Genomic DNA, 25,528 nt, shown 5'->3' on the forward strand with positions numbered 1-25,528 from the left:
TTATCTGGCCCACTGTAACTAAATACAACTCAAATTTCTTTTGCAATTTGTAATATTTAGTACCACTGTGCAAAGCGCTGCCGGCTGCTGTGCGAATGTGTGCGTGAGAGAAAGAGAGAGACATGTAAATTAATAGGAAAATAATAGGAAAATCGCCAAACCTTAGTGATGGTGTTTTTTAATTTTAAAATAGGAATGTTGTACTTAAAAAATGAAACCATACCTTTTTAAATATAAATCCAATAAATATCTTATACTTACATTCAGGACATTTAGGTAAAGTAGTAAGTAAAGTATGAATTTGAAAAATTAAATTTTATTTTTTTATTGAATACTATAAATTTATTTTATTCATAATAATTAATTTAAAAATACAAATATAGAAATGCAAATACTTTATATATGAAAGGAAGTTCCAGAGTAATTGTTTGCAATAATATTTTGTAATATTTGTAATAACAATTTGCGTTATTTGTTTTATAAAAATAGTTTGTAGAAGATTTTAATTAAAGTTCTTCAGCAGCATAAGGGTTTTTAATCGCTGCGACATGTTGCGCTTACGACCGCAACATGTTGCAGTTGGAATTGTTTAAACCGAAGCTCTGAGGATTTTCGACAAAATAAACTTAATAACTAGCAACGTAACATCTTTATCATTGTAATCTTGTAATCTTAGGAAATTATTAAATTATTTTATAACCGCTAATAAAACAAGTTTCTGGATTTAAAGGAGTTAATTTGTTCTTTAAAATATAATTTATTTAGATCTTATACAAACATTTTGTGGTTACTGAGATGTTTTGCAATTTTAACGAACTAACATCCAAGCAACTGCAACTGCAACTGCAGGAGCAAAGGCTTAGTGCTCATTAAATGCAGCGAAATCATGCCGTGGCTATATAGAAAACATATCTTTATCTGCGGCCTTAACTGTCTATTGTTTAGCCAGAGCAAAGCGGCAGTCATGAGGCAGCTGAGGAAAACGATTTCTTTATGGTGCAAACAGCGTCATAATTTAGATCTAATTGTCAGATACTTGCTGCCAGCCAGAAACTGCCACAAAACTGCATGTCGCTGGGCCCAGCACAGCAGCCCCTTGGAAACGTGGAAATGTGGCACTGAAAATGAAGACATTTGACGAGGGAGCCGCCGAGGAGCATTGGCTATTTGGGCAGCCAGACCAGGCGGAGGAGCAGTTGCACCAGTCCGATTTTTGCGTCAATTACGGCGCGGAGCGTTTTATTGGCCAATGGCGTGCTGGGCGCTTATTAAGCCCGCTCGCTGATAGTGGCCACCATTATCCACCTCCACCTTCGCCACTCACCTTTCCTTTCCACATCACTCCACCTCCAGTGCCCTCCCTTCCCTTCCTGACCATCACCTGCTCACCTGCCCACCTTAACCCACTAATGATGGCCGGAACGGACACAGATGCATGCGGCGGCCACATCGCCGGCTATTTATTGAAAGTGCATCTAATGAGACATTGGCATTGCTTGCCACAATTTGAGGCGAGCGAATCGGCATTAATATACTCGTATGCCATTCAATGCCAGAGAAAATTCTAAAGGAGGCATTCCATTTGCAAATTGATAAATGTTGAGAAAACTATCAATGCACTACAATTAAATTTACTTTATGAGATAATATTTTGTCTTGCATATTAATGTTCTTAAAAAGCTTATCCATTTTTGAGCATCCTGTTTCTTATAAAAGGTTTATAATATTTCTAAAGTATTTATATAAAAATGTATTATTATGCGTTTATAATGTGATTATTCCTAACTAAAATGGTGAGCTGATAAGGTATTTCTGCTTTAAAAGTTTTAAAAACATATGCATTCATCATCTTGAACATATCTGTACGTTTTTTCTTACCGAGGGAATTGTTTGCACACAATTGCCATGAAATTCGATTTTATGAATGAAATTTTGCACATACATATTTATCCGCTTGTTTCAGTTTCCGCCTGTCGGAATAAATCAAATGTCTAGCGCACATCAAAGCGCGATGTGTGACATTTGAACTGCCGGCGGAAATGAATGAATGGTCTTCGAAATAATTTGCCTATAAATACATTGATTTCCCCCCCTCGAACTAAGGAAGTCCATGCGACATCGCTGCGTATGAGTAATATTGCAAGGCTAGGCTATCGCTGACATTTCTCACGATAATTAGTACTGGCCAGTGGGCGGTGGGGCTAACAGGTGATGAAAGGTGCTCGGCGCAGTTGGGCGTGGGCAGCTTAAGTGACGGCACTTTGCGGTACCTCAAGGATATTCGATGACAAAAAGAAATTGCTTTGTATTAAGCCGTCTGCCAGTGTCTAGACTGATTTCCACAGCACACATGGCTATGTACGTGGAGTGTGTGCATGCGGAGGGGCTGCGGTGGGGCAAGCGGATCTGTGTGTAATAGTCCGCTTAGGCTTGCCATGCTGTCGGCACTTTACATCAAAGTAAAGCCATTGCAATTGGCTAGACAGCGCCTTATAATCCTCTGCCGTTAGTCGGCTGTGTGTTCCGCTCCGTTCGGAGCTCCATTCATACGCACTTGCTCGGGAATTTGCTGCGGTTTGGTAATGGATAGTGCTGACCAGCTGAAGCTCGCCCAATTGGCCCATGCATGATTAATTGAGTTTGGCAGGAAAATCTTCGTCCAAGTGAAGGCTTGTGATTCTTCGCCTGGCATCATTTCCGGTCGCATTCACCCACATATTTTGTTCATAATTTGTTTTCCCTTTAAGTACGTGCTGTCCCTTAAATAGTTTGGTGCATTCCTTTATTGCTGAATTGTGAGTCACACATTTACTCATGAAACGGTCATGTGATAAGTTTGCATGTGCTGCATAAGGAATATTATTTATAGCTACATCAAAAATCTAATGAAATAATACAATAAAAAAACAGGTACATTTTGTTGATTATTTATAAAAAATGATTTGATGTAGTCGTAACCAGGCTCATATATGCATGTTTTTTATCATCATGCTAATGCCATTTGGAAATAATAAACAAATAATAGTTCTATTTCAGTTTTCTAAAGATTTCTGTTTAAATTCCGATAACAGTTAAAAGCCGTTACGAAAATCGACAATGTGCCTACATTACATGAATATGGTATTTTACATATACATTTTACATTTGGTGGCGCCATCTAGGTTTCCGGGATTGCCACAAAATGGAATCGCTATGAAACGTGTATTTAAAAACGAGCGCAGAAATTATATGGGATATTTATAAATTTATACGATTTTCTTGTTGGTGGCTTTTTAAACTTATTCATATTGCTAAAGTATTTTGGATATATATGGGATTTAATTATATAAAAATTTCGATTTCGATTTAAAATTTAAGATGTTAGAAAGAAATTAAATAAGGTTGAGGTTACTACCCTCGAATCATTATGTATTTACTCAGTCATCTAAAGCGTAATGCAATAAAGACGTATTTATATACAGCCAAAGGTGTGCATGCTTTCCCCGGACTTTAGACCTAATTATGTAAAAACCATAAAGGAGTAAACCTTTGTTGGGTGTTTGAGCTGGCTTTGCATTCATAAATCCGAAAAAAAATCCCAAAGAGCAGCTGCAACCGCAGCTAATCACGTTCCAGAGACGCGTATCTTAGCCGTTCATGATTCGAATTTTAATTAGATTGTGGCTCGGTGTTCTGGCCAGGCGACGACAGCCACTCGTTGTTTTTATGTGATGTGTAAGGAGCATTTAACAGATAGTCTGATTGTTTTATGACGACAACGTGCCGGGCGCAGCGAACGAGTGCCAATGGCGACACTAAAGATGACAATTACAATTGCCGATCTTGCGGATCGGAATGGCTCATTTGGAGTGACATTGTGGGATTCGAAATACGAGATTGCTTTTCGGCTAGCCCTGAGCCAAAAGCAAAGGAATCCCCTCTCATCAAAAAGGTTCAATTACATGCCATAGGGTAGCATTCAGTTGCTGAAGTGCACCCAAATATCTCACATTACACACTTGACATATATTTCGGTCGGGCATACGAGAAGAAATGGAGATAGAGTTCGAGTTTGAGATACAAGTACATTTCCAACCGGAAGGAAAGCCGAATGATATTGCTTTATGACTCTATCGAAAGCGAAAGTGTTTCACTGGTTTTTACTGCTGTCTTTTTTCGCATGAAGGCCTGAATTATGTGGGCGTCGTCTGCCACTCAATCGACCTCCGATATTTAGGCCAGCAGATCAATTACGGACTGGTATTTTTATGACACCTATTCAACCTGTCGCCGGCGCTCGAAATTTTAAAAGGGTTGGTCATTAGTTTTACAACTGTCTCTTTGGTGTGCAATAATTTCTGCGCTTCTCTCGAAGGATCTATTTCTATAGCCACTAATGTGCAATAAGTTCACTCGCTGCACTGCCTGGAAATAATAATATTTTTCCTGAGCTCAAACAACACCCTCTACCATTATATATGTATATAAATTGGTGACGTCATAGGAAGGTGAACACCTGCATTGATTCACGGACGTGTTTAGTTTTTTTTTACACTTCCTTTTGACATTTATGCCTGCCCAGAAAGTCCAAATAAGGCGCCGCTTTGCGCCTCAAGCTCACGTCGTCGATTCGATAAATATCCATTAGCACTGAGAGAAAAAATAGACATTTATACCACTTAAGAAATATACATATAATGTATTAGGAGCAATGCAGAATTTATAGAATTACATGTTTTAGTTTATATTCCTTTTTTATGACTAATTATATTTTGAGTATGAACCAACACATTTTCTGAGTGCAGTTTGCACCGGCAACGCTGTTGTTGTTGACTTCTGACTCCGATTCAACTTTATATGTATGTAATCACAACTCGCTGATAAGTGAGTGCCGCTCACAATAGTCACAAACTTCCGCCAAGTGTAACGACAGATTGCAACGGGGAGTTCTATACGGATCCATTTCAAGGGCAGCTCCCCCATTTGATGCACATCATAGCCCCGGAACATTTCAATTTGCACCCTGTTTCGTGCTGTTGTTGCCGCTACTGGTTGCATCTGGAGACTGGGATGTGCGCCAGAAATAGCTGCCCCCGATAGCGGAGGATGGGGGGTCATGAACTTCAATTATGTGCCTGGCTGTGGGGCGTGGCACCTCCCCCTTCTGCAGTTGCGGCCGTGTTGCTGCTGCTGTTGCAGCAATCGCTGCTGTTGCTGCTTTGCTGCTGGCGTGCAGTAACACATAATTGCTGTCAAATCGCCTGGCGGGCGCTTAATTGCGCATTTCAATAGCGGCCTGGTCCAAAAAAACACTTGCTATGCGGCGTTGGAAAACCGAATTAGCCGCCCTTTTGAACTTCTTGTGTTTACTCGAGTCGCTGGCAAACATTCGATTTTCGAACTTTTAACAAGAATTTTATTTATGAATCGTATTGGGAGCATTCGACTTGTGAATTGAGTTTTATAGCGCGTAATCGGCTGTTGTAGTTTCGCTTATCGCGGTGGAAACGACTTTCCAGACCTAAGACCCCACTTTTGTTTTATTAGTTTTTATTGTTTTACATTGACTTGATAAACGGCGGGCTCAGGCTGCTCGGAAAATGAAAATCAATTACTGGGCGCACAAACAGCCAGCGATCTAAGCGCGGTTTTCCAACTTATCAGCTTGAGACGACCGATAGCTGGAGGAAAAGTCAACTGGAGTGCTCCCCTGTCGATCTAATTGAACCCCTGAACCACTGAAACCCGCGTGCTGGACTCAATTTCATGTCACCGGATCGTAAAGTTAATAAATTGTGGTCACCACCACCCAACCTACCCCAATGATAATCGTTGAACGGATAGGGCAGCACAAGGGACACATACCACGTTATTCTAACTATAAATATTTGCCCTGGGTTCCGCTGATAAGCCATTTGATCACAAACATGCCACGGCAGCCAAGTTCAATGACAGCAGTACGCGCCGTTCAATTCGGGTGGCCATTTGCCTGGGAATCGTGATCGGCATCCTTTATGTCCGCCATATGCTCTCCGTTTCCACTGGCACTCATCCACATCCCAAAAAAAAACACTTGGAGAACAAATTTTAAAATGCGAATGTGGATTATTCAAAAATAGTACTAAATAAAGTAAAGAAAATATTTAATAGAAATATTTAATGTTCTACTTTCATCTACACATTACTTATCCTATTAGTGCTATAACAATTTTTAGCTGAGATTATAATATTTTCCTTTCTCACTGTGTGCAAATGAGTCTTAAAACATTGTAAACACTGTAAATATTAATTAAAGCAAAATCTACGAGATGATGAGGAACAAATAAGCTGGCCTGGTTACCCTATATATGAAGTCGGGGTTCCTTCAATGAGTATTAATAAGAAAATACAGCTCCCAGTTGGAACTCCATGGTGACAGGCGTTCGCTTTTTTTTTTACTCACTTACTTGTACCCTCGCACTTGGGCGTGCGTTTATTTGTGTATGTGTGCGTTTGTGTGTGTGTGTGTGCGAGTGTGCAGCAAACGCGTAGGGGGAGTGTAAATGCAAGTAGCGTGCGAACAAGGAGAGCCACCACCACAAATGGTCGCAATCGAATTGAGGATGCACTGAGAAAAACCGGTATTAGCTATTCCATAGTAATGTTAAACAAAATGAAGTGTAGGTATAAGGTGTAAAGCACTAATAGACTATATATAGATAGTTCTTATAACAATATGTTAGATACTAAACAAAAATAAATTTGTAAATTTTAAAGATTTGGGTAATAGCTATATAAATACTTTTATTATGGTTTTATTAATGATTATCAGAAATCTCAGCGCAACCATGTTCATACACATACACACACTACAGCAGGTCAGAACATCTCTTTCGACCATCTTGTGAGGTGGACACATCGGCCAGCAGAATCGACGGCCGTCCAAGTCTGCTGCAGCACTTGAATTCATTTCATTTCGGTTCGGGTCGTCGAAGAGTGAAAACGTCCAACACTGATCTGTTGCCCCGTTTATGGACTAGCGTTGCGGAAATAAAACACCATATATGCTATATGCTATATGCTATTAGCTACACATCAGTGCAGAGATACGGCGGTCCAGTAGTGCGATTAACAACGACTTGTCGCCGGCAAAAGTGACAAGAGCCAAACAAGTTTGCCTCGATTTTTGTACACCTAGATCTCGCGAGAGCAAGGCGAAAGCCGCCGGCTGGGCTTAATTAAATTAATATAATTTCGAGAGAACGCCGCCGCCATACAGCAGCGATCTCGAGTGTGTGAGTGCTTCAATTAAATTCAATAAATCATAAATAAGTGAGTGCCAACGGATCCTGTTTCAGTGGTGTGTGGCTCTCTGGCGCAATTGTGATTTATTGCCCTCAGAGGATCAAGGGTCCATTCAAGTGAAATTACCAAATTACCAAAATTACGAAATTACGAATGCGAAAACTTAATTTTGATGAGTTCCGATGAATGCTGAATCGACAATGTTCCCTCTCGCATTCCTCGCCCTCTTGGCTCTGACCTCTCACATCGAAGCATTCAATTTTATGCCGCGACCCAGTCGGGTGATAAACTCTCCGAAGCATCTGAAGTTCCACATAAATCAGACGCGCAGCTCCTACTTTGGATACACGCTCGTCATCCGCCAGACCAGGTGAGTTACCCATTTTTCAGCTGGTGATCGCGGCAAATATTTGCATACATGTAGCGTCTGGAGGGAGATTCTTTCATACTTCCATAACATACTTATTCCGATAACCAAACATACATATTTCTTATGTTTGACGCAAGACAAGCGAGAGCTTTCAGTTGCAAGTCAACACACCTCTATCAATATTTTGAAACTTCTGGCATACGGAAATGGAAACTGAAGCTTGCGAAAGGGGATCGACAGAAGACGAGGCTCGACAAAATTAGTAACGCCTTTGGGTGGTTTATTGGCACTTAACACTCGGTCGCTCTATTTGCCAAGAAATTAAAATTTCATTTTCGCCCAGTCGTAAAATGGGTGCTCAGTTTTGGGACAGAACTCTCATGGCATGTCGAAAACCCCAGCTTGAAAACCTCTCGAAAGCAATACCACTTCAGACCGAATTTTCTAAAAATAACAAAAAAAACTGGCTACTTCAACTCCAATTGCCACAGATCCGAGAGATCGCAACTCCGTCTCGAACAATTGACAAACCCGAACACTTTTCAGTGAGCCGGGGCGACCTACATATCATATGATATGTAGACCCGATGGCGGCTACTCTTGCTGGAGTGCGGGCCTTAAAAATGACATCACACACCTCAGTCGGCGCCACAAATCACAGTTAATTGAATAAGAGGAAAGTGGTCAGATCGAAGCTGAGATACGCTTCTTAAGATATTCTTGAGATATCTTCTCTTTAAAGTGTATTCTTGCGGATTCTCTCTTAAACGAAAAAGAGAGATGATAGTTCATGCTTTGTAATTTATGTTGGTAATGTATTTGCCAAAATTCAGGCCACAGCTTAGATACAAGAACTACTTGGCCAGTACAACCTTATCTGGTTTTAATTGAGGCGATCAGTAAACCTGGTTTGAATGCAGTACTCGTACGCGATCATAACGAGCTAGCTCTTGACTATATTTTATTTCCATAAACCTGGATGGGTAATTTGGAACTTCCTCTACAGTACCCGCTTCCCCTCTCCCAATTTTTTTTTTATTACCAGCACTTTGGAGCCCAAAATACCCATGACTCTTGGCCATTACGAAGTGCGCCTAATTATGTACGGAAATTGCGCGTAAAATCACGACAAGCCGTAATTTATATCACATCAATTGAAGTTGGCTGAAACAAACAAAAAGTGTAGTTCTTGTTTACGGGCTCCCAATGAAATGAGGGCTGAATTCGAAGCCAATGCGGGGGAAGTGCATCCACTCACAGTTTCCCAACACCACTTGCATTCTGGCGAAATGAGTCACAAATGTTTCCAATCCGATTTGGAGGCGATGGCGTCTGCAGACCTGCCCCCCAGCCGCATCCCCGCCCTCCGAAGAGTTCGTCCGTTCAGCTGACACCACACACAAATATTTTTAGCCGTCTTACGCTGGGTCATTAAACCGAATTCCTTATAACAAAAACAAAACGAAAATGAAGACTCCACAACGGAAAACGGTGCAGCGTGGTGGCTTTTGTTCTTAACATTTGATGACCGCACGCTGCAACGGTTCTTTGTTTTTGTTTGGCTGATGGAGATGGCGCTGGAGATTTGTGTGGTCCGCAAGATGGTTTATTGTCCGCGCACAAAAACGGATAAACGTTCCTTGTTCGGCATTTAAACAAAGCGCCATCGCACCAAAAGCGCACTTTTACACTCGAAATCATAGTATTTAAAAGAAATTTCACATATCAATTAAGTTTGCATTCTGTTGTATGGCATACAACTATTTTTAGAAACAATTTAATTTAAAAAATATATAAAATTGTACTGTATATATTTTAAAGCAGTCTTTTGATCTGGTATGATAAGTTATAATTGTGAAATAATTATTACGGTGCTTAAAACATATGGTTTTTCAAAGAGTTTTAGAGTCATTCATTCAAATCTTTCTAAAAAAAAATTAGGTTCAAAGATCTAATACAATACTTTTCTTAAGTTTTTCGTATTTAATTTCTGCTCACACTGAATTGACCACCGCTGTAGTTATGCACAAAGGCCATGGAAAAGAGTTGGGGCTTGGGGGCAGATGCGTGTGCAGACATGGTGTACTTGGCCATGACTCATGTTTTGGGGAAATACGTAAGCCACAACCCGTACTTTGTATTACAGCTGAGATACGCCGAACGTTCAGTCCAAAACAAATGTTGGCTGACTGTTTTTAGGCCTCACACCACTCCTTTTTTATTTTCAGCATAAACAATTTCTGGATCAGGTAGCCAAAGTGGCATGTGCTTGTTACTCGCCTATTTAAATATGTTGACTCTTTTTTTGAGACTGTGGTTTATTTTTCACGCATGCAATTAAGCTCCAACTATTTGACTAGCGCCGAGATGCGGATAAAGTTACGCCTGAAATCAGGCCGGGAAATAAGCGCATGCATGGTGACTCATTCGACTGACTAAGCCACCGACTCGGACGGGGGAAAACTTGTATAGATACATATGTAAGTAAATCAACAAGTCAATCGAGGTGAAACTAAGGCTTGAGAATTATGAAATGGAAATGTAGTAGAGGAAATTTAATTTATGTACATATGTAAGATGATTAGTTGTCCCACGCACTTTTTTATTTTGTCAATAACAAAGGCTAGAGGTGTCATCAACAGCTTACTTTTACTGACTGTTTTAACAATGAAATCAATACATTTTTTGCGCTGTCTAATCAAAAAGGTAACCTCATATCCTGTGAAGTGGGTTTGAAATGAGTCAGTCAACTGTTTGCTCCACATTATATGCGCAATCTTACTGGCGTTTTAATAAAAAATGCTCAGTAAGTTCCTTGGCCTGAATTATCATTAGACAAAGTTTCGATAATAATGGAAACATGTTGAATTTATATATGTTTATTCTTAAAAAGTTCACAGTGTTAGAGCTGAAAAAATAAAATCTTTTACAGTTCAGACTTATCTGACATTTTCCGCTACATCTCGTCCTATCCGTGCTTTCTATTAGTCAGCTTTTGCTGCTTAAGAAAACAAACAATTTTTTGAATGTGGAGAGTAGTATCTATGAAAAGCGCAAATATGGTAGGGCAATCGTTTTGAAGATGTTATTCACGCCACTCCCACGAGAGCAGAGCCAACGAGTACCCAACGGTACCGCGAGTAAGCCTGGTCAAAACAGAGCGGCGCTCTCTCGCAGCTTTGAGATAGCAAAAGTCGAGAAATGAGCATAACCGTAACCCGTTTTCTCTCCCGCTATCACCGCCGGAGCGGTGAGGTCTCTGGGGAAGTGGTGCTCGGTTAGTAGCTAACAGACCTTCGATCGGAACGGCAGCAATCTATATCCGGCGGCTGATTTCGGCTTCGCGGGGCCTTAAAGCGAAAGTGATAATACATCGTAGTGCAGATAGTTCAGGCGACGAACGCGTGGCGTAGCATTAATCTGTTGAATAATCGTGGTCTGCAAAACTGCCGAAATGGTGGGGCAAGGTCGCGATTTCTGGGCGCTGCTAGTGTTGGGGCTGTGGTGCTTGTGCAGCAACTGCAATGCATTCAACCTATCGCCAATACCCAACCGGCAGATATTGGATCCCCAGTTCGCCACCAATCTGCCCAAAGTGCGTGCGTCATACTTTGGATTCACGATGAGCCTGCGACCCAATGGGTAAGACTCCAATATACCAGCTCCCGCATCTTCATCTTACCCACTCCCTGGCCGCGGAGTAAACAGGTTGTGCGATGATGATTCACGCCGGCGGGTGCCAATCGAATGGCTGTAGCTGTAAAATTGAATGAACTTTTTTGAAAACTCTCAAGCAGTTGGAAGAAAAAATTAAAAGTGTCGAAGAAAGAAATTCCGTACACTTAATGCCTTGTGCAAACGATGAAGTCATACTCTTAATATCAATTATCTACGATGCCGGGGAGGTGTAGTCAAGCATATATGTACATATGTATATGTATGCACACAAAGCACATAAGTACATATGTGGCGTATTATGGAGATATCAAGTTCATTTGTGTTTTGTCCGGGCGAAATGTTATGCAAATATCTGCAACGCTGCACGTCCGAACCTTTGTTGACTCAATAAGTCAGCTATTTAGGGCGGAGTTCGGCTATATGTCTATAGCGCTTAGATTCGTCAATGCCAATTCGTTATCAGCCAACGTTGCCAGCTTCGTATTTAACGATTTTCGATAAGATTGCCGATGTCACAGTGAAATTCTGCTAAGACGGCCACCACGCTGATAAGCCGACATATAAAATATGTGCTGCATGGGAACTATGTTGCAAAGATTATGACTTCGGGTTGATTCGTTCGTTTACATCTTATCAAATTTCCTTCGTCAATTTATTATATTAGCTATATATATATGTATATGCAGGTTCTGGGAAATAGTCGACTAATAATCGACAATATCAATTGAATTCAATGTCTGACTAATACAAAGCAAGCAGAGCAAAACAGTTTTCCTTACATGTTGAATATGCAATATATCTAGTTTAAGAAAAATAATGGAAGGTAAATTATAGGAAAAACTTGTAAAACCTATTGATTTTGAAAAACATTAAATAAATAAAGGAATATAAAATAGAATAATTAAATAATCAATAGCATTCTCAAGCTAAACTTCAGGGTATAGAGGATAACTAAAATAAAATATTTTAATTATAAATAAAAAAGCGAGATAAAACCTGCATTATTCATTGCTAGTCGATAAGAAAATAAATAGATTAAATAAATAAATATGTTCGTTTCCCCTATTGCAGCATCATTGTGGGAGCCCCTAGAGCTCAATCCACCTTGGAATCGCAACGCACCATCAACGAAACGGGAGCGATCTACAGGTGCTCCCTGACCAACAGTGTGTGCAGTCCATATGTCCTGGATTCCCGGGGCAATGTTGATGCACCCTACAGTGAGTACACATTTGATTCGGAACGCAAGGACTTTCAGTGGCTGGGCGGATCGATGGACGGCGGCACCAAGGACACGGACAAGCTCCTCGTGTGTGCTCCTCGGTTCTACGCGCCCAGCTCCCGGGACTACCACCTGCATGGAGTCTGTTACTGGGTGCATAATACGGTGGCCAGCACTCCGCAACACGTTACCCGCATCTCTCCACTTCGCCTGAAATCAGAACAGGTGATCGAAGAGGATAACGGCAACAAGGCTAGCTTCTTCTACATAATGGGCGAACTGGGATTAAGTGCCCATGTGGCGGACGATAATACCAAGTTCCTAATTGGAGCCCCAGGCATTAATACGTGGAGGGGGTCGGTGATTCTGTACCGGCAAGTGGATCCAGTGGACAACCCATCCGCCAGCCGACGTGACACCAGCAAGGCGCTCCGACGAACGATCCGTGATGTGGACTCCAACGATTATACGCCGGAACACTATGCACCTGAGATACCTACCCCTGGGCTTTGGGGCCAGGAAGAAGACTCTTACTTCGGCTATGCCGTGAGCTCTGGCTTCTTTGACAGCTCTAATCCGACCACGCTCCTCTATGTGGCCACCGCTCCCCAAGCCAACAAACAGTCCGGTGAGGCGTACATATTCGATGTCCGGGGCAAGAACATACATAAGTACCACGTGTTTCGAGGGGAGCAGTTTGGCGAATACTTTGGGTACTCCGTTCTGGCGGAAGATCTCAATGGAGACGGAAAAACAGACGTTATCGTATCAGCACCACAGCACGCGCTGGAGGATTCCCACGACAACGGTGCTATCTACGTGTTCATCAACAAAGGCTTTGTGAGTAATGCATTTCCCGACACGCCTTCGGGATGAGTGGCTTCCGGGAAGCAAATTGATGACTGATATTTTCTTATCATTGCAGTTCAACTTTGAACGGCAGATTTTGCGTTCGCCAGTAGAGACTAAGGCGCGTTTCGGCACTGCTCTATCGCGTCTTGGAGATATTAATCACGATGGGTATAATGGTGAGTTTCCAAAGGGATATGCATTCGATCCATAAATTAAATATAATTTTCCATTCTACAGATGTGGCAGTTGGAGCTCCCTTTGCTGGAAATGGATCGGTGTTCATCTACCTAGGCAGCGAGAATGGATTGCGGGAGCAGCCGAGTCAGCGCCTGAATGCTCCTTCCCAGCAACCCTCCAAGTACGGATCGCACATGTTCGGACATGGTCTATCCCGTGGATCCGACATAGATGGCAACGGATTCAACGACTTTGCCATTGGAGCTCCAAATGCGGAGGCGGTGTATCTGTATCGCGCCTATCCAGTCGTAAAGGTGCACGCCACTGTAAAATCTGAGTCCCGAGAGATCAAACCGGAGCAGGGCAAGGTGAAGATCACGTCCTGCTACAGACTGAGTACTACATCCACCGCCAAGGTGGCACAAGAACAGGAACTATCCATCCGCATCGTCATGGATAAACAGCTGAAGCGGGTTAAGTTCACTCAGACTCAGACCAATGAGATAAGCTTCAATGTAAACGCGAATCTCGGCGAGCAGTGCCGCGACTTCGAGACTCAGGTGCGGTACAGCGAGAAGGACATATTCACTCCCATTGATCTGGAGATGCACTACGAACTGAATAAGAAAGTTCCCGACTCGGAGGGTAAGCTTGATCTATTTCGTCTGTTTGATCTGTTAGGTCGTAACGCATTAACTATTCACAGAATTTTGCGAAACATGTGTTGTAGTCGATCCAATGGAACCGAAGGTATCCACACAGAAGATAATCTTCAGCACTGGCTGTGCCACCGATGTTTGCACTGCAGATCTGCAGTTGAGGAGCAAGAATGTGAGGTACGTCAATATTTGTCTATTAAAAAGCACCTGTTGTTCGCAAAAGGATGAATTAATTCAGAGAATTAATAAAAATGTATATATTTTTTATACGTTTTTATTACGATTATTAGCACAAAACTTTACAGCACAACTTTCACTTATACAGTGTTACATTTTTCATCTCCACAGCCCCACATACATTTTGGGCAGTGCCGATACACTGCGCCTGAATTACGAGATCACGAACATCGGTGAGACCGCCTACCTGCCCCAATTCAACGTGACTAGCACTTCCCGCCTGGCTTTCGCTCAGGTGCCTGGAAACTGCAAGGTGGCCGATGCAGTTATGGTGTGCGATCTAAACCGCGGACGACCCCTGGCTAAAGGTGACACCGACTCCGTGACCATCAGCTTCGATGTGAGCCAACTCAGCGGACAGTCGCTGATCATCCATGCCGAAGTATTCAGTACGGGATATGAGAAGAATCCCACGGACAACAGGCAGACCAACGTGATTGGTCTGAAGGAGTTCACCGAAATCGATGCCAGCGGGTGAGAAGCAATAAAGCATTGATAACTACTGTATGTAGATCTGACTGAAATCTGCTTCTAATTTTCAGTGGCCAAACGAACAGTCAAATCGATTTGGAGCACTACAGTAACTCCGCGGAAATCGTGAACAACTACGAGATCAAGAGCAATGGGCCCAGTGTAATCGAGCAGTTGACGGTGTCATTCTACATACCCATTGCTTATAAGGTGGCTGGCTCCACTGCCATTATACCGATCATCAACGTGACCAGCCTGAAGATGCAGGCCTCCTACGATAGCCAGCTCTTGAGCATCGATCTCTACGACCACAACAATACCATGATCGTCATGGACCCCGTTGAGGTGACCACCACGCTGAAAGGCGGCTTGGAGCGGACTGTGATCACCCAGAACAGACAGAGCTACGACATCCACACCAGTGGCCATGTGCACCAGACCATGGAGGTTCTCGATACCAGTATGGTGGCAACAGCTTCCATGTCCCGAAAGCGACGGGATCTCAAGGCCTTGACCGCCAATCGGGAGCAATATGCTCGCATCTCGAATGTCAAGGCACACGATCTGCTAAGCGATGACTTTAAGGGCAAGCTGCCTGTAAATCGCACCATTGTGTTCAACTGCCGGGATCCCGAAATGACCATTTGTGTCCGAGCCGAGATGCGAGTGCACTTTAGGCCAGAAAAATCCATTAACCTGAATATGCGCTACAGTGTCGATCTGAATGAAGTTAACGCCATATTAATGGATCCCTGGGAGTACTTTGTCATCCTGACCGACCTGAAGCTAGAGAAGAAGGGCGATCCGACCTCAACTTCATTTTCGATCAATCGAAGCATCGAACCGAATATTATATCCAAGCATCTGGAGGCGGGACTACCGATTTGGATCATTATTGTGTCCGTAATCGGTGGCTTGCTGCTGCTCTCTGCGATAAGCTATTTGCTTTACAAGGTTCGTTTTTGAGTAATCATACTAGTAAGCCTTCATGTCTAACTTAAAAATACCTTTCTTTCAGTTTGGCTTCTTCAATCGGGCCAAGAAGGACGAGCTGGACCGACTGGTGCAGCAGAATCCCGTCGAGCCTGAGGCCGAGAACCTGAACAGCGGCGGAAACAACTAAATTTTGCGCTGTGATTTTCTAGCCGTAGACATCACATTCAAAATGGATGAACCAGTTACCAAATCCTATTTTCACAACGCGAAGACTATCCACTAAATGTGTTCTCGTGCATTTAAGAAAGAAACGAAAGCAGCAGGAGAAAGTCACGAACTACGGGACATTCAATGTTCCTCTTGGTTTGATCTGTAGTGGCAGCAGAAAAGTGCCTTTTAGTTTTTAGGTTACCTCTAATTTATACGAGAGTCCCATGTGTGCTGTACCAGCCATATTGCCATTTGTTGTATATATTTATTAAATATTTTTATACCCGTTACCTAAATAGTATGCAATATGTTACTAGAATAGTATGCAGCAAGTAAAAGGGAACGCTTCCGACCCATAAAGTATATTCTTTACTTGATCAGGATTCTTTTCCGCGTTCCGTCTGTTCATCCGCACGAACGGAAAATTCACGCCGACATTTTTAAATATCTAAAACTGATATGACGAAGATATGAGTTAACCTGACGCCATTTACATATATATATATAAATGCACATTTATTTAAAAGATTCTTAGATGAGTAACGGGTATCTTATAGTCGAGATACTCGATTTTAACAGTCCCCTTGTTAATAAACGATAATTGTAATAAATTTGTAAAGGTAGCTTTACAGGGCGACGTGAAAGACTTTATTAATGTATAAATTGTAAAAACGAAGCTAGGATATTTAAGGATTTAACAGCTGGTATAACAAGTATTCCTGTATTATATTAGAGTATTAAAACGATAAAAAATAATAAAAGTTAAAAAACAAGTTTCAGAGATTATTTTTCTATGTGTCATTTTAATTTACATACATACATTTTCCAAAAATTTTTGTCGATAAATATTTTGTTATGTCTCAAAACTTAGTCAACATATGCGACTGTTTTATTAAGTTGCAGTCATTTCATGCCACTTGGTTTCATTTAAATTCGAAAGCTTAACGAGTTCGGTTGCAGGGCTTTATACATTGTTTCGTTAACAAATTAATTTATATTGTTCTATATGTGCGTTTATTGAATAACATTCCTTAATGTTATTTAACATGTTTTGTTTTCTTGTTATTGTGTTGTTGGCCCTTCAATCGGAAATCAATGCCTATAATATTTCGCCGTATCCTAATTCTATACATAACTTTCCGGGACATAAAGAACATGAGCGCAGCTCCTATTTTGGATTTTCATTAGTCATCCGAGAGAAAAGGTAAGTTAAAAATCAAAAACCGGTCATTATAATGAATATATGTCAAGATTAATTCGAGATATGTATATGGAACGAAGTTAATCAAAATTGTTGATTAAATTAGTAGAAATTTTACTCGAATTCAGTTGAAGAAGATTTCTGTGACACCTCTTGTATTATCAATAAAATTAAAAGTATTTCAATATTTTGTTCCGATAAATTAAATTCTTTCGAGTTCACTTGATGATTAATTAAGAATCATTTATTATTCATTACTCAGCGAGACTTAAGATTTCTGAGTAATTATAGTGATCTGGCAGGAAACAAATTTGAAAAATAAATATCTTCGCTTTCATAAATTCACAGTATTATGGTGGCTGCTCCTCGTGCCAATTCCAGTTTGGAAGCTCAGCGGAACATATCCGAGCCTGGAGTGATCTTCAGATGCTACTTTGAATCAGATAACTGTTCACCTTATAACATAGATCCAACGGGAAACTACATTGGAATGCCAAATGATGGTCTGCTTACGGCGAAAAACAAGAATTATCGGTGGTTGGGCGGAGCGATGGACGGTGGTACCAGGGATTCGGATAAGTTCCTTGTGTGCGCCCCGCGTTTCTACAGTGACTATGATGATTACTACATGAATGGAATGTGCTATTGGATGAATCACACACCTAAGACTATCGATTCCACAGACGTGATGGAAAAGTGGCCACTTAGAGCAGAAAAGAAGCAAGTGCTTAAAACATCAGAAGGGGATATATTATACTACTCGTTAAGTGAAATGGGACTGAGTGCACATGTGTCGGATGATAACTCGAAGCTTTTGATGGGAGCACCGGGAATTGATCAGTGGAAGGGATCAGTGCACCTAAAACAGGAAGTGTCAAATATTAGAATATCGAGTGGGAGACAAAGGCGTGAGATGAACCCTAATAGGAAATGTGGAGAGTGTAACCCGGAGCCCAAAAATTTTGGACAGGAGGAAGACTCATACTTTGGGTACGCCGTGAGCTCCGGCTACTTTGATAGCTCCAACCTAAGCACGGTGCTTTATGTGGCCACCGCTCCTCGAGGCAATAACCAATTTGGCGCGGCGTACATCTTTGATGTCTCTGAGGACAGCATATATAAGTACAAAGAATTCCGGGGCAATCATTTTGGCGAATACTTCGGCTACTCCGTTCTGGCGGAGGATCTCAATGGAGATGGAAAAACGGATGTTATCATATCAGCACCCCTATATGCTCTGCGTAATTCTTACGATGATGGAGCCATATATGTGTTCATCAACAAGGGCTTTGTGAGTAATGCGTAGTGAGCTCACATTCTGCTGTGACGTACGCTTAGCTAACATCTGACTAATGTGTTGTTGTTTTTGCAGTTCACCTTTGAGAAGAGGATTATTCGGTCGCCAGCGGGAAGTGGTGGCCGTTTTGGAACTACTCTATCACGATTAGGCGATATCAATAAAGACGGGTACAATGGTGGGCTATAAGACACATAGTTATATTGTATAAAAATGTGAAACTAATATGCATTTTCCTATGCAGATGTGGCCGTGGGAGCTCCCTTTGCTGGAAATGGATCCGTGTTCATCTACCTAGGCTGCGAGAATGGATTACGAGATCAGCCGAGTCAGCGCCTGAATGCTCCTTCCCAGCAACACTGCAAACACGGATCGCACATGTTCGGACATGGTCTATCCCGTGGATCCGACATAGATGGCAACGGATTCAACGACTTTGCCATTGGAGCTCCAAATGCGGAGGCGGTGTATCTGTATCGCGCCTATCCCGTCGTTAAGATTCATGCAATAATTAAACCAAAACTCGTCAATCCAGAGGAGGAAAGGGTGAACATCACCGTCTGCTATAGACTGAGCACTAAATCAGATTCCACGGCGAAAGCACTAATGGAACAAGAGCTGGACATTCGGATCGACATCGACACAGAATCAAAGATCAAGCTGGCTGTATTTGACGAAGAGCACGGCAGCCAGATGAGCTTTAAGGCGAAGGCATTTCACCAAGAGATCTGCTCGGAATTGCAAATTGAAATGGACAAAAAAACTAAATTTACACCCATCGCCCTGGAGATGCAGTATGAGCTGTCGAAAAAGATTCCTAATTCTGGAGGTACGCTCTGAGAATTTAGTTGTGAGTAAAATGACCTAATAGCAAGTTGTCTTCAATAGATTTTTGCGAGGACTGCGCGGTGGTGGATCCGGCGGAACCGAAGTTATTTACGGAGTACATTACTTTCAACACAGGTTGTGACACCGATGTTTGTGTCGCCGATTTGAAAATAAACTGCATCAACGCGAGGTGCGAAGATTTACCGGTGTCATGGTCTTGGAATATATTAACCAAAATTTTAAATTTCGCCCTAGCTCCACGTTGATCTTGGGTACTGAACCTGTCCTGCGTCTGACATACAACATCACCAATAATGGAGAGTTCGCCTACAACCCTACATTTAACGTGACGAGCTCTGCCGGCTTGAGTTTTGCCCAGGTGCCTGGAAACTGCAAGGTCACCGACGCCGTCATGGTCTGCGACCTTAACCATGGACAACGTATGGCCAAAGGTGACAACGACTCCTTGACCATTAGCTTCGATGTGAGGCAACTCAGCGGTCGGTCGCTAGAAATCCAAACAGAAGTATTTAGTGCCCGAAACGAGTCAAATCCAGAGAACAACAAGCTAACCAAAGTGTTAAGTCTGCTGGAAAAAGCTGATATCTATATCAGCGGGTACGTTTGCTGTTAAAACTGTCTTTAATATCGCTAAAATCCTCAATAATTTTACAGTGTTCAGGCAAACGATCATGTTATCCTTAAAGGGTCTCCTTACACAGCAGAAGTTGTCAACTACTACGAGATCAGGAACCACGGTCCTAGTACTTTAGAAAATTTGAATGTGACCCTCTATATTCCCGTGGCCTATAAAACGTCTGATTCTACCAAAGTTATACATATCGTTACATCCAGCCCACAGATACAGTCCAAGTACGCTCATAACATACTGTCTACCAACTTCAACGATCAGAATAAGGCACCGGCCAGGAACTTCGCCTTAGACCATGAGCAGAGTACTCTGGTCTTTTCCACGACCCCACAACGTGAGAATCTGGAAAATCTCAGTGGAAATGCGGATGAGAATCCAGGCATATCGCTTTTGAACGAGGATCTGCCGGTTAACAACACCCTTGTGCTAGACTGCCAGGATACCAACATGACGGTATGCGTTGCGGTGGAAATACGACTCGAAAACGGACTGCAGCTTAAGCCGGAAGATCTAATGAACCTGACTGTAAGCTTTACCGTAGACTTGAAGGACGCAGAGGATATCTGGGAGTACTTCGTCATTAAGACCGACCTAAAAATGCACAAGATAGGCGATCCCACTCAAAGTTTTTTAACGATACAGAAAAAGATCGAATCAAACGTTATATGCAAACATGCTGAAATTGCCATCTGGAAAATCATTGCGTCCGCAATCGTTGGCATTTTGGTGTTTTCGGCCGCAACATATGCCCTTTATAAGGTTCGTATCAATTCAGATAAGATTCAACTAAGACTTTAATTGATTTCATTGATTTATTTTGTAGCGCGGATTCTTTAAGCGAGCCATTAAATACGAACTAACACAGTTAATTCGAGATAGTTTTGAGGACGGGATTATAAGGACAGATATGGAGGAGAATGCTCAGTCACGGGGGGATGCGGATTTGGATAAAAAGTTGGATGCTTATGCGGATACGACCAGTAATTGTACTCACATGTAGATTGAAGGCTAAGAGAATTGAAATTAAAAGAGATTGGTAATCTTATCAGTTAGTTTCCTTAGTTCATGAGAGGAATTTTAAATTTTTAAGTGTTAATAATTTATTTCAATAAAAATAACGTACAATTCTTAACATAAATAAGTACAATCATAAATATTTTATTAAAATGCATTGTTATTCTTAATCCTTGAAAATATTTAAAAATCTAATTTAAATTACTAGCACATATTGGCCAAACATGAACAATTTTAGCAATCTTTAAACATACCTATAACATTTAGTCTATTTATGTACAATAATATCTATGCCGCCGAAAAGGACAGTTGCACACAAAATACACGAATTTCCCCCTTATAAGCAAGTAAAATGTAATATCTAAGAAGACGTTATACACATATGATAACACACACATTGCCAAAGAGCTCATATCGTAGTGAACCTCGTAGACTACAATATGGAACTCCGACAGGGACAGGCATAAGTACATTGAGCTGCGATAGGTTTCTAATTGAGCTGAGGTAAGTGCTCATGATAGGCTTGGATAAAGTAGAGTGGTTGCATTTAGATATGTCTGTGTGAAAGTTGCTTGCAACGTTGCAATATGTATGGCTGACTACATCTAGGAGTTTTTAAAAGTACCGAGTATGTGAATATGTGCATCGCATAACTCATGCGCTTCAATATGCATATTTTTGGTGGTACCTATTGTATTGACATTAAACGAAAACAGATATTCTATGCGTTTGCCTTAATAGTGTACAACAACAGCAATGAGGCTTTCTAAATAAATACTTGTATAAAAATACAGAGAATTTGTGAACTATGTATTGTCAAAATCATTAACACGTACTTAACTGGCAACCCCTCGAATAAATATGCATAATCTCTGATATCTGATCCAACAACTTATTTATCACCCCACTCTTATGACTAGTTTTCCCATTGAGCACAGTGTGGGACACGCACGATCCATTGTCGTCGTCCTCCCACTTTGCTAACACATTGTCTCGTTGAACGGCGGATCCTTTTCCGATTCGGTGCTGCTCTTGATATTCGACGATAGTTTGGCGATCTCGTCCTGCACCAGGTGGGTGCTGATCTGGGGTATGGATAGCGCCGGGTTGCTGCTTTTGGCTGACGAACCGACGGACTCATCCGTGCTAGAGCTGCTCTCCTTCAGCACATTCATGCCCAACTTGCTCGCAAAGGGCTGCGGCTTGAGCGTGGAAATCAGTTTGGCCTGACCAGCCTGGGCCGCCTCCGGTGTCTGAGGCACTGCCTCGGCGGCCGTCTGAGACGGCTTACCCTGGTCCACGCTAAACTGTTTCTTTAGCAGCATCGGACGCACTGGCGGTGCCGGCGCTGCCTGCATCGTCACTGGCCCCGAGGAGCTAAGATCCAGCGAACTAGAGCTCTCCTCCCGCAAACGCCTACCATCGGCAGCGCCTACCGAGGCGGTACGGATGGGCTGGTAACGCGCCGTGGCAGCGCCGCCCACAGCGCCAACGCTGATGCTTATTCCCGTCGCCGAGTGCGAGTCGCCGGCGTCCAACGAGGGCTCCGCCGTCAGCGAGGGAGTGTCCACATTATAGGAGCCCGTCAGCGAGGTGTTCGTCTCGTTGGAGCTCTGCTTGATGAAGCGGTACGGATGCGCCGAGTAATCCGTCTCCGTGCTGGAGTTTTTCTGTAGGCTCTCACTGGACTTCTTGAACAGCCGGCCCTCGTACGGCGGATTGAGGAAGTCACTGGTGGCCCGTGTGGGCACCAAAGGTGAGGGATACGTTTGCTGCTCCATCGAGGAGTTGCGCTGCCAGGGACGCTCGTTCTTCAGCTGGAAGCCACTCGAGATACCGACCATGGCACCGCAGCTACCAGCCCCGCTGGTATCGCTACTATCGCCTCCACCGGCGCCGCCACCTTCGCCACCGCCCATCAGGTCACCATCTACCGAAGGCTTCGAAGGTGACAGCTCCACGGCGGTCTCTCGGCGCAGCGGGTAGCGATGGCTGTAGTCTATGGATACGCCAATCTGCGGGGGATTAAGTTCGTGAATTTTTATTTAAAAAGCGAGATCTCTCAGTCCTGCATTACCTCGAATCCCTGGGCGCTGGCATCGATTGAGCCGCGGGACTCGATCAGTCCCTCCAGAATCATGTAGTCGTTCTCTTCGCACTCCTTCAGATGCTTCTTTTCCAGCAAAGCCGCAGCCTCAGCCCGCGACATTTCGGTTTTAGGGCGGTCCAAAGATGCTGTCATTTAAATAAGGTAATATAAGGGTGAGTACGGTTTCAAATTCAATACAAAAATCATGTGATGGAAATCATTTCGCTTTGGTGGCGGCGGAAGCAAGGCAATGATACGGGTGTTGCGCATTCACCCGGTTAGTTACACACTTTGCTCACGGATGTAGGAATACCTCGATGGTAAGCAAAAACGGGTTACTAGGGCTCATTCGGATTCGTAACCATGTGCTCCTCGCGCCCTTGGGCCTGGCTTACCTTTGTTACTTGGCAGGGATACCGTAGGCGATGCTATCATGTGGCAGACGCTCTCCAGCTCGTCCGTGATCGAAGTGTACTCGCTGTGCAGTTTCAGCAAGATATTTCTGGAGGGTTTCGCATGCAATACTGATTTACCTAGAGTTCGGAGTTCGTGGTTAGGTTCAAAGAAAAGATGTGTGCGAGAAAACGAACAAAAATAAAACTTCATTCGGTTATGGTCAATGGTTAGGGGTTTAGTGCTAATTTGTTGGCCAAATCGGTTTGCTGGATTGGTTGGTTTGGATTGGTTTTCTTTTATTATTATTTTTGGATTAGGTGGAATGGAGTGACGGGATTAGTAGCCTGAATTTTGAGCGCAGATCTGAGGCCAGCATGGTTTCCATTTTTCGATGGTTTCTTACCCGGATGTGCAGAACCCTGGGCCATTGGCGCATCTTTGTCGCTGTCCGGTTCCGATTGCGTGAGGCTCATCTGGCGGCGGGATAACGAGGCCAGCTGGTTGAGGCTGATGTGTGAGCGGTTTATGTCCGCCCCGGTTAAGGAGTACGTTTCCGAGTTGCGGCGGCATAGAGATACCGTGCGCTGTCGCAGTGCTCGATGTCTGGCAGCTGTTTGCGATAAAAATGATACTTTTATACTGATTCCATACAGCGAACAGGGAACAGGGCACATTACAGTGAAAGCTGTTCGAATAGAAAATTACCCTCAAAGTTTATGTCTGGCGTCGCATCATCAGAGTTGTCGCCTCCCACGAGCGTCTGGTCGTCATCGTTGTTGCCCATGGGCGTTAGGGTGTCCTTGCTCTCCGTGCTGGCACCCGTATCCTGGCGCACCGTCACGTACGGAGTCCGCTTCACTGTCTCACAGGTCGATGGACGCTGCGACACGGGAATGTAGATGTCCGAGTCTGCCTCCGACTGCATCGACGCCTTGCGGACCACCTGTTCGTTGAGGGCCTCACGGGACTTGACCACTTCGTCCGGTTCCTCTGGCAGAGGTACCACCTCAAAGTGCGTGCCCTCGTCGAAGATGTAGGCATCAGGCCGGACCTCGGTCAGCGAACGATTAAAGCGGCGCCGGGTTGTGACCTGGATACATTCAACACAAGTGTATGCACAGAAAAAAATAGGATGTCATCGGTTCAATAATTTATTTCATATAAAATAATTTTTAACATATAATTTCAAAGTATAAATAATGAATAAATAGGGTTAAACGAAATTCCACCACACTAATATTACAAGACGGTCACAAAAACTCTTATGGATTAAATAATAATTAAAAGAGAGTCTGCAAAATATATAATATTACTGATAGTCAAAGAGCTTAGAGGCTAAAGCATGTTGTTATGCGAAGCAATCTATTTATTAGATCGAAGAATATCAAGTTCAGAATGACATTTTCTGTCCCAGTGTGCTTGGTATTGCAGCGATATGTAATTCAAACGCACCTGGAGCGAATTCAAATTCAGACCAGCACCCAGACCAAGTGGAACGATGGCTCCACCACCACCACCGCCTCCTCCATTTCCGCCTGGTCCGCCGCCGCCCTCCGTGTCCGAAATCGAGATGGTGCGCATGCGCTGCATCTCTCCGGGAATGTTAATCGTCGAACCGCGCAAATCATCCGCACCAGCCGTGTGTGTCGACATGAAACGATGTATGACGGCCAAGTGCGAGAGTATCTGCTCCGAGGATTCCTCCATCTTTCGCAATCGGAACTCGATGTTCTGCAAAGTCACAACAAAAGTGGTAAGAAACCGAATTTAATTTCCACAGCATGCATGTATATATATGTTATAGTTGTAGGAAAAGCTGCAACGCCTGCACTAAATGGTCATTCGGACGTGTCCAATCTTCAATTCAAATGTAAAATCGTGCTGTCAGAACCCATGTCACTTCGGATAACACGAATCACACAGGAAATTTGCATAAAAATGCAAACACAGCATTGGAATGGATGTCGAAGCAGGTG

The 25,528-nt window shown here is 42.9% G+C and overlaps 3 protein-coding genes across 35 annotated transcripts in view; 2 read left to right on the forward strand and 1 right to left on the reverse strand.

Moving 5' to 3' along the window:
- Window positions 1-6,912: 6,912 nt before the first annotated feature.
- On the forward strand, window positions 6,913-16,848 carry LOC6734596 (integrin alpha-PS3). 2 transcript variants are annotated; one of them, XM_016168132.3, is made up of 8 exons: window positions 6,913-7,633; window positions 12,383-13,373; window positions 13,459-13,561; window positions 13,623-14,207; window positions 14,269-14,398; window positions 14,570-14,932; window positions 15,001-15,883; window positions 15,948-16,848. In XM_016168132.3, exons 1-8 carry the CDS (start codon window positions 7,446-7,448, stop codon window positions 16,050-16,052), a joined length of 3,348 nt encoding a protein of 1,115 aa, XP_016027721.1. In that variant the 5' UTR covers window positions 6,913-7,445; the 3' UTR covers window positions 16,053-16,848. The 2 variants fall into 2 exon arrangements, with proteins under 2 accessions (XP_016027721.1, XP_016027722.1); XM_016168133.3 differs by lacking the exon at window positions 6,913-7,633 and adding an exon at window positions 10,892-11,275.
- Window positions 16,849-16,924: 76 nt separating this feature from the next.
- On the forward strand, window positions 16,925-22,038 carry LOC6734597 (integrin alpha-PS4). Its single transcript, XM_002081569.4, has 8 exons — window positions 16,925-17,279; window positions 17,625-18,567; window positions 18,649-18,751; window positions 18,818-19,402; window positions 19,462-19,591; window positions 19,657-20,019; window positions 20,077-20,812; window positions 20,877-22,038. The coding sequence occupies exons 1-8, from the start codon at window positions 17,110-17,112 to the stop codon at window positions 21,051-21,053; spliced, it is 3,207 nt and encodes a 1,068-aa protein (XP_002081605.2). The 5' UTR covers window positions 16,925-17,109; the 3' UTR covers window positions 21,054-22,038.
- The window catches only part of LOC6734599 (transient receptor potential cation channel trpm), a 46,602-nt gene continuing 42,202 nt past the window's right edge, over window positions 21,129-25,528 (reverse strand). For 30 of the 32 annotated variants that reach the window (XM_016181923.3, XM_044922700.1, XM_016181948.3 and 27 more), the window contains 6 exons: window positions 25,005-25,283; window positions 24,258-24,642; window positions 23,956-24,162; window positions 23,552-23,689; window positions 23,145-23,302; window positions 21,129-23,082 (listed from right to left, as the gene is read on the reverse strand). In XM_016181923.3, coding sequence (XP_016027748.1) covers window positions 22,048-23,082; window positions 23,145-23,302; window positions 23,552-23,689; window positions 23,956-24,162; window positions 24,258-24,642; window positions 25,005-25,283 — 2,202 coding nt within the window. In that variant the 3' untranslated portion in view covers window positions 21,129-22,047. The remainder of the gene's footprint in view (window positions 23,083-23,144; window positions 23,303-23,551; window positions 23,690-23,955; window positions 24,163-24,257; window positions 24,643-25,004; window positions 25,284-25,528) is intronic. The other 2 variants (XM_039292533.2, XM_039292525.2) reach the window with 1 other exon arrangement.

This window comes from Drosophila simulans, chromosome 2R (assembly GCF_016746395.2).
Source record: "Drosophila simulans strain w501 chromosome 2R, Prin_Dsim_3.1, whole genome shotgun sequence".
NCBI classification, from domain to species: domain Eukaryota; kingdom Metazoa; phylum Arthropoda; class Insecta; order Diptera; family Drosophilidae; genus Drosophila; species Drosophila simulans.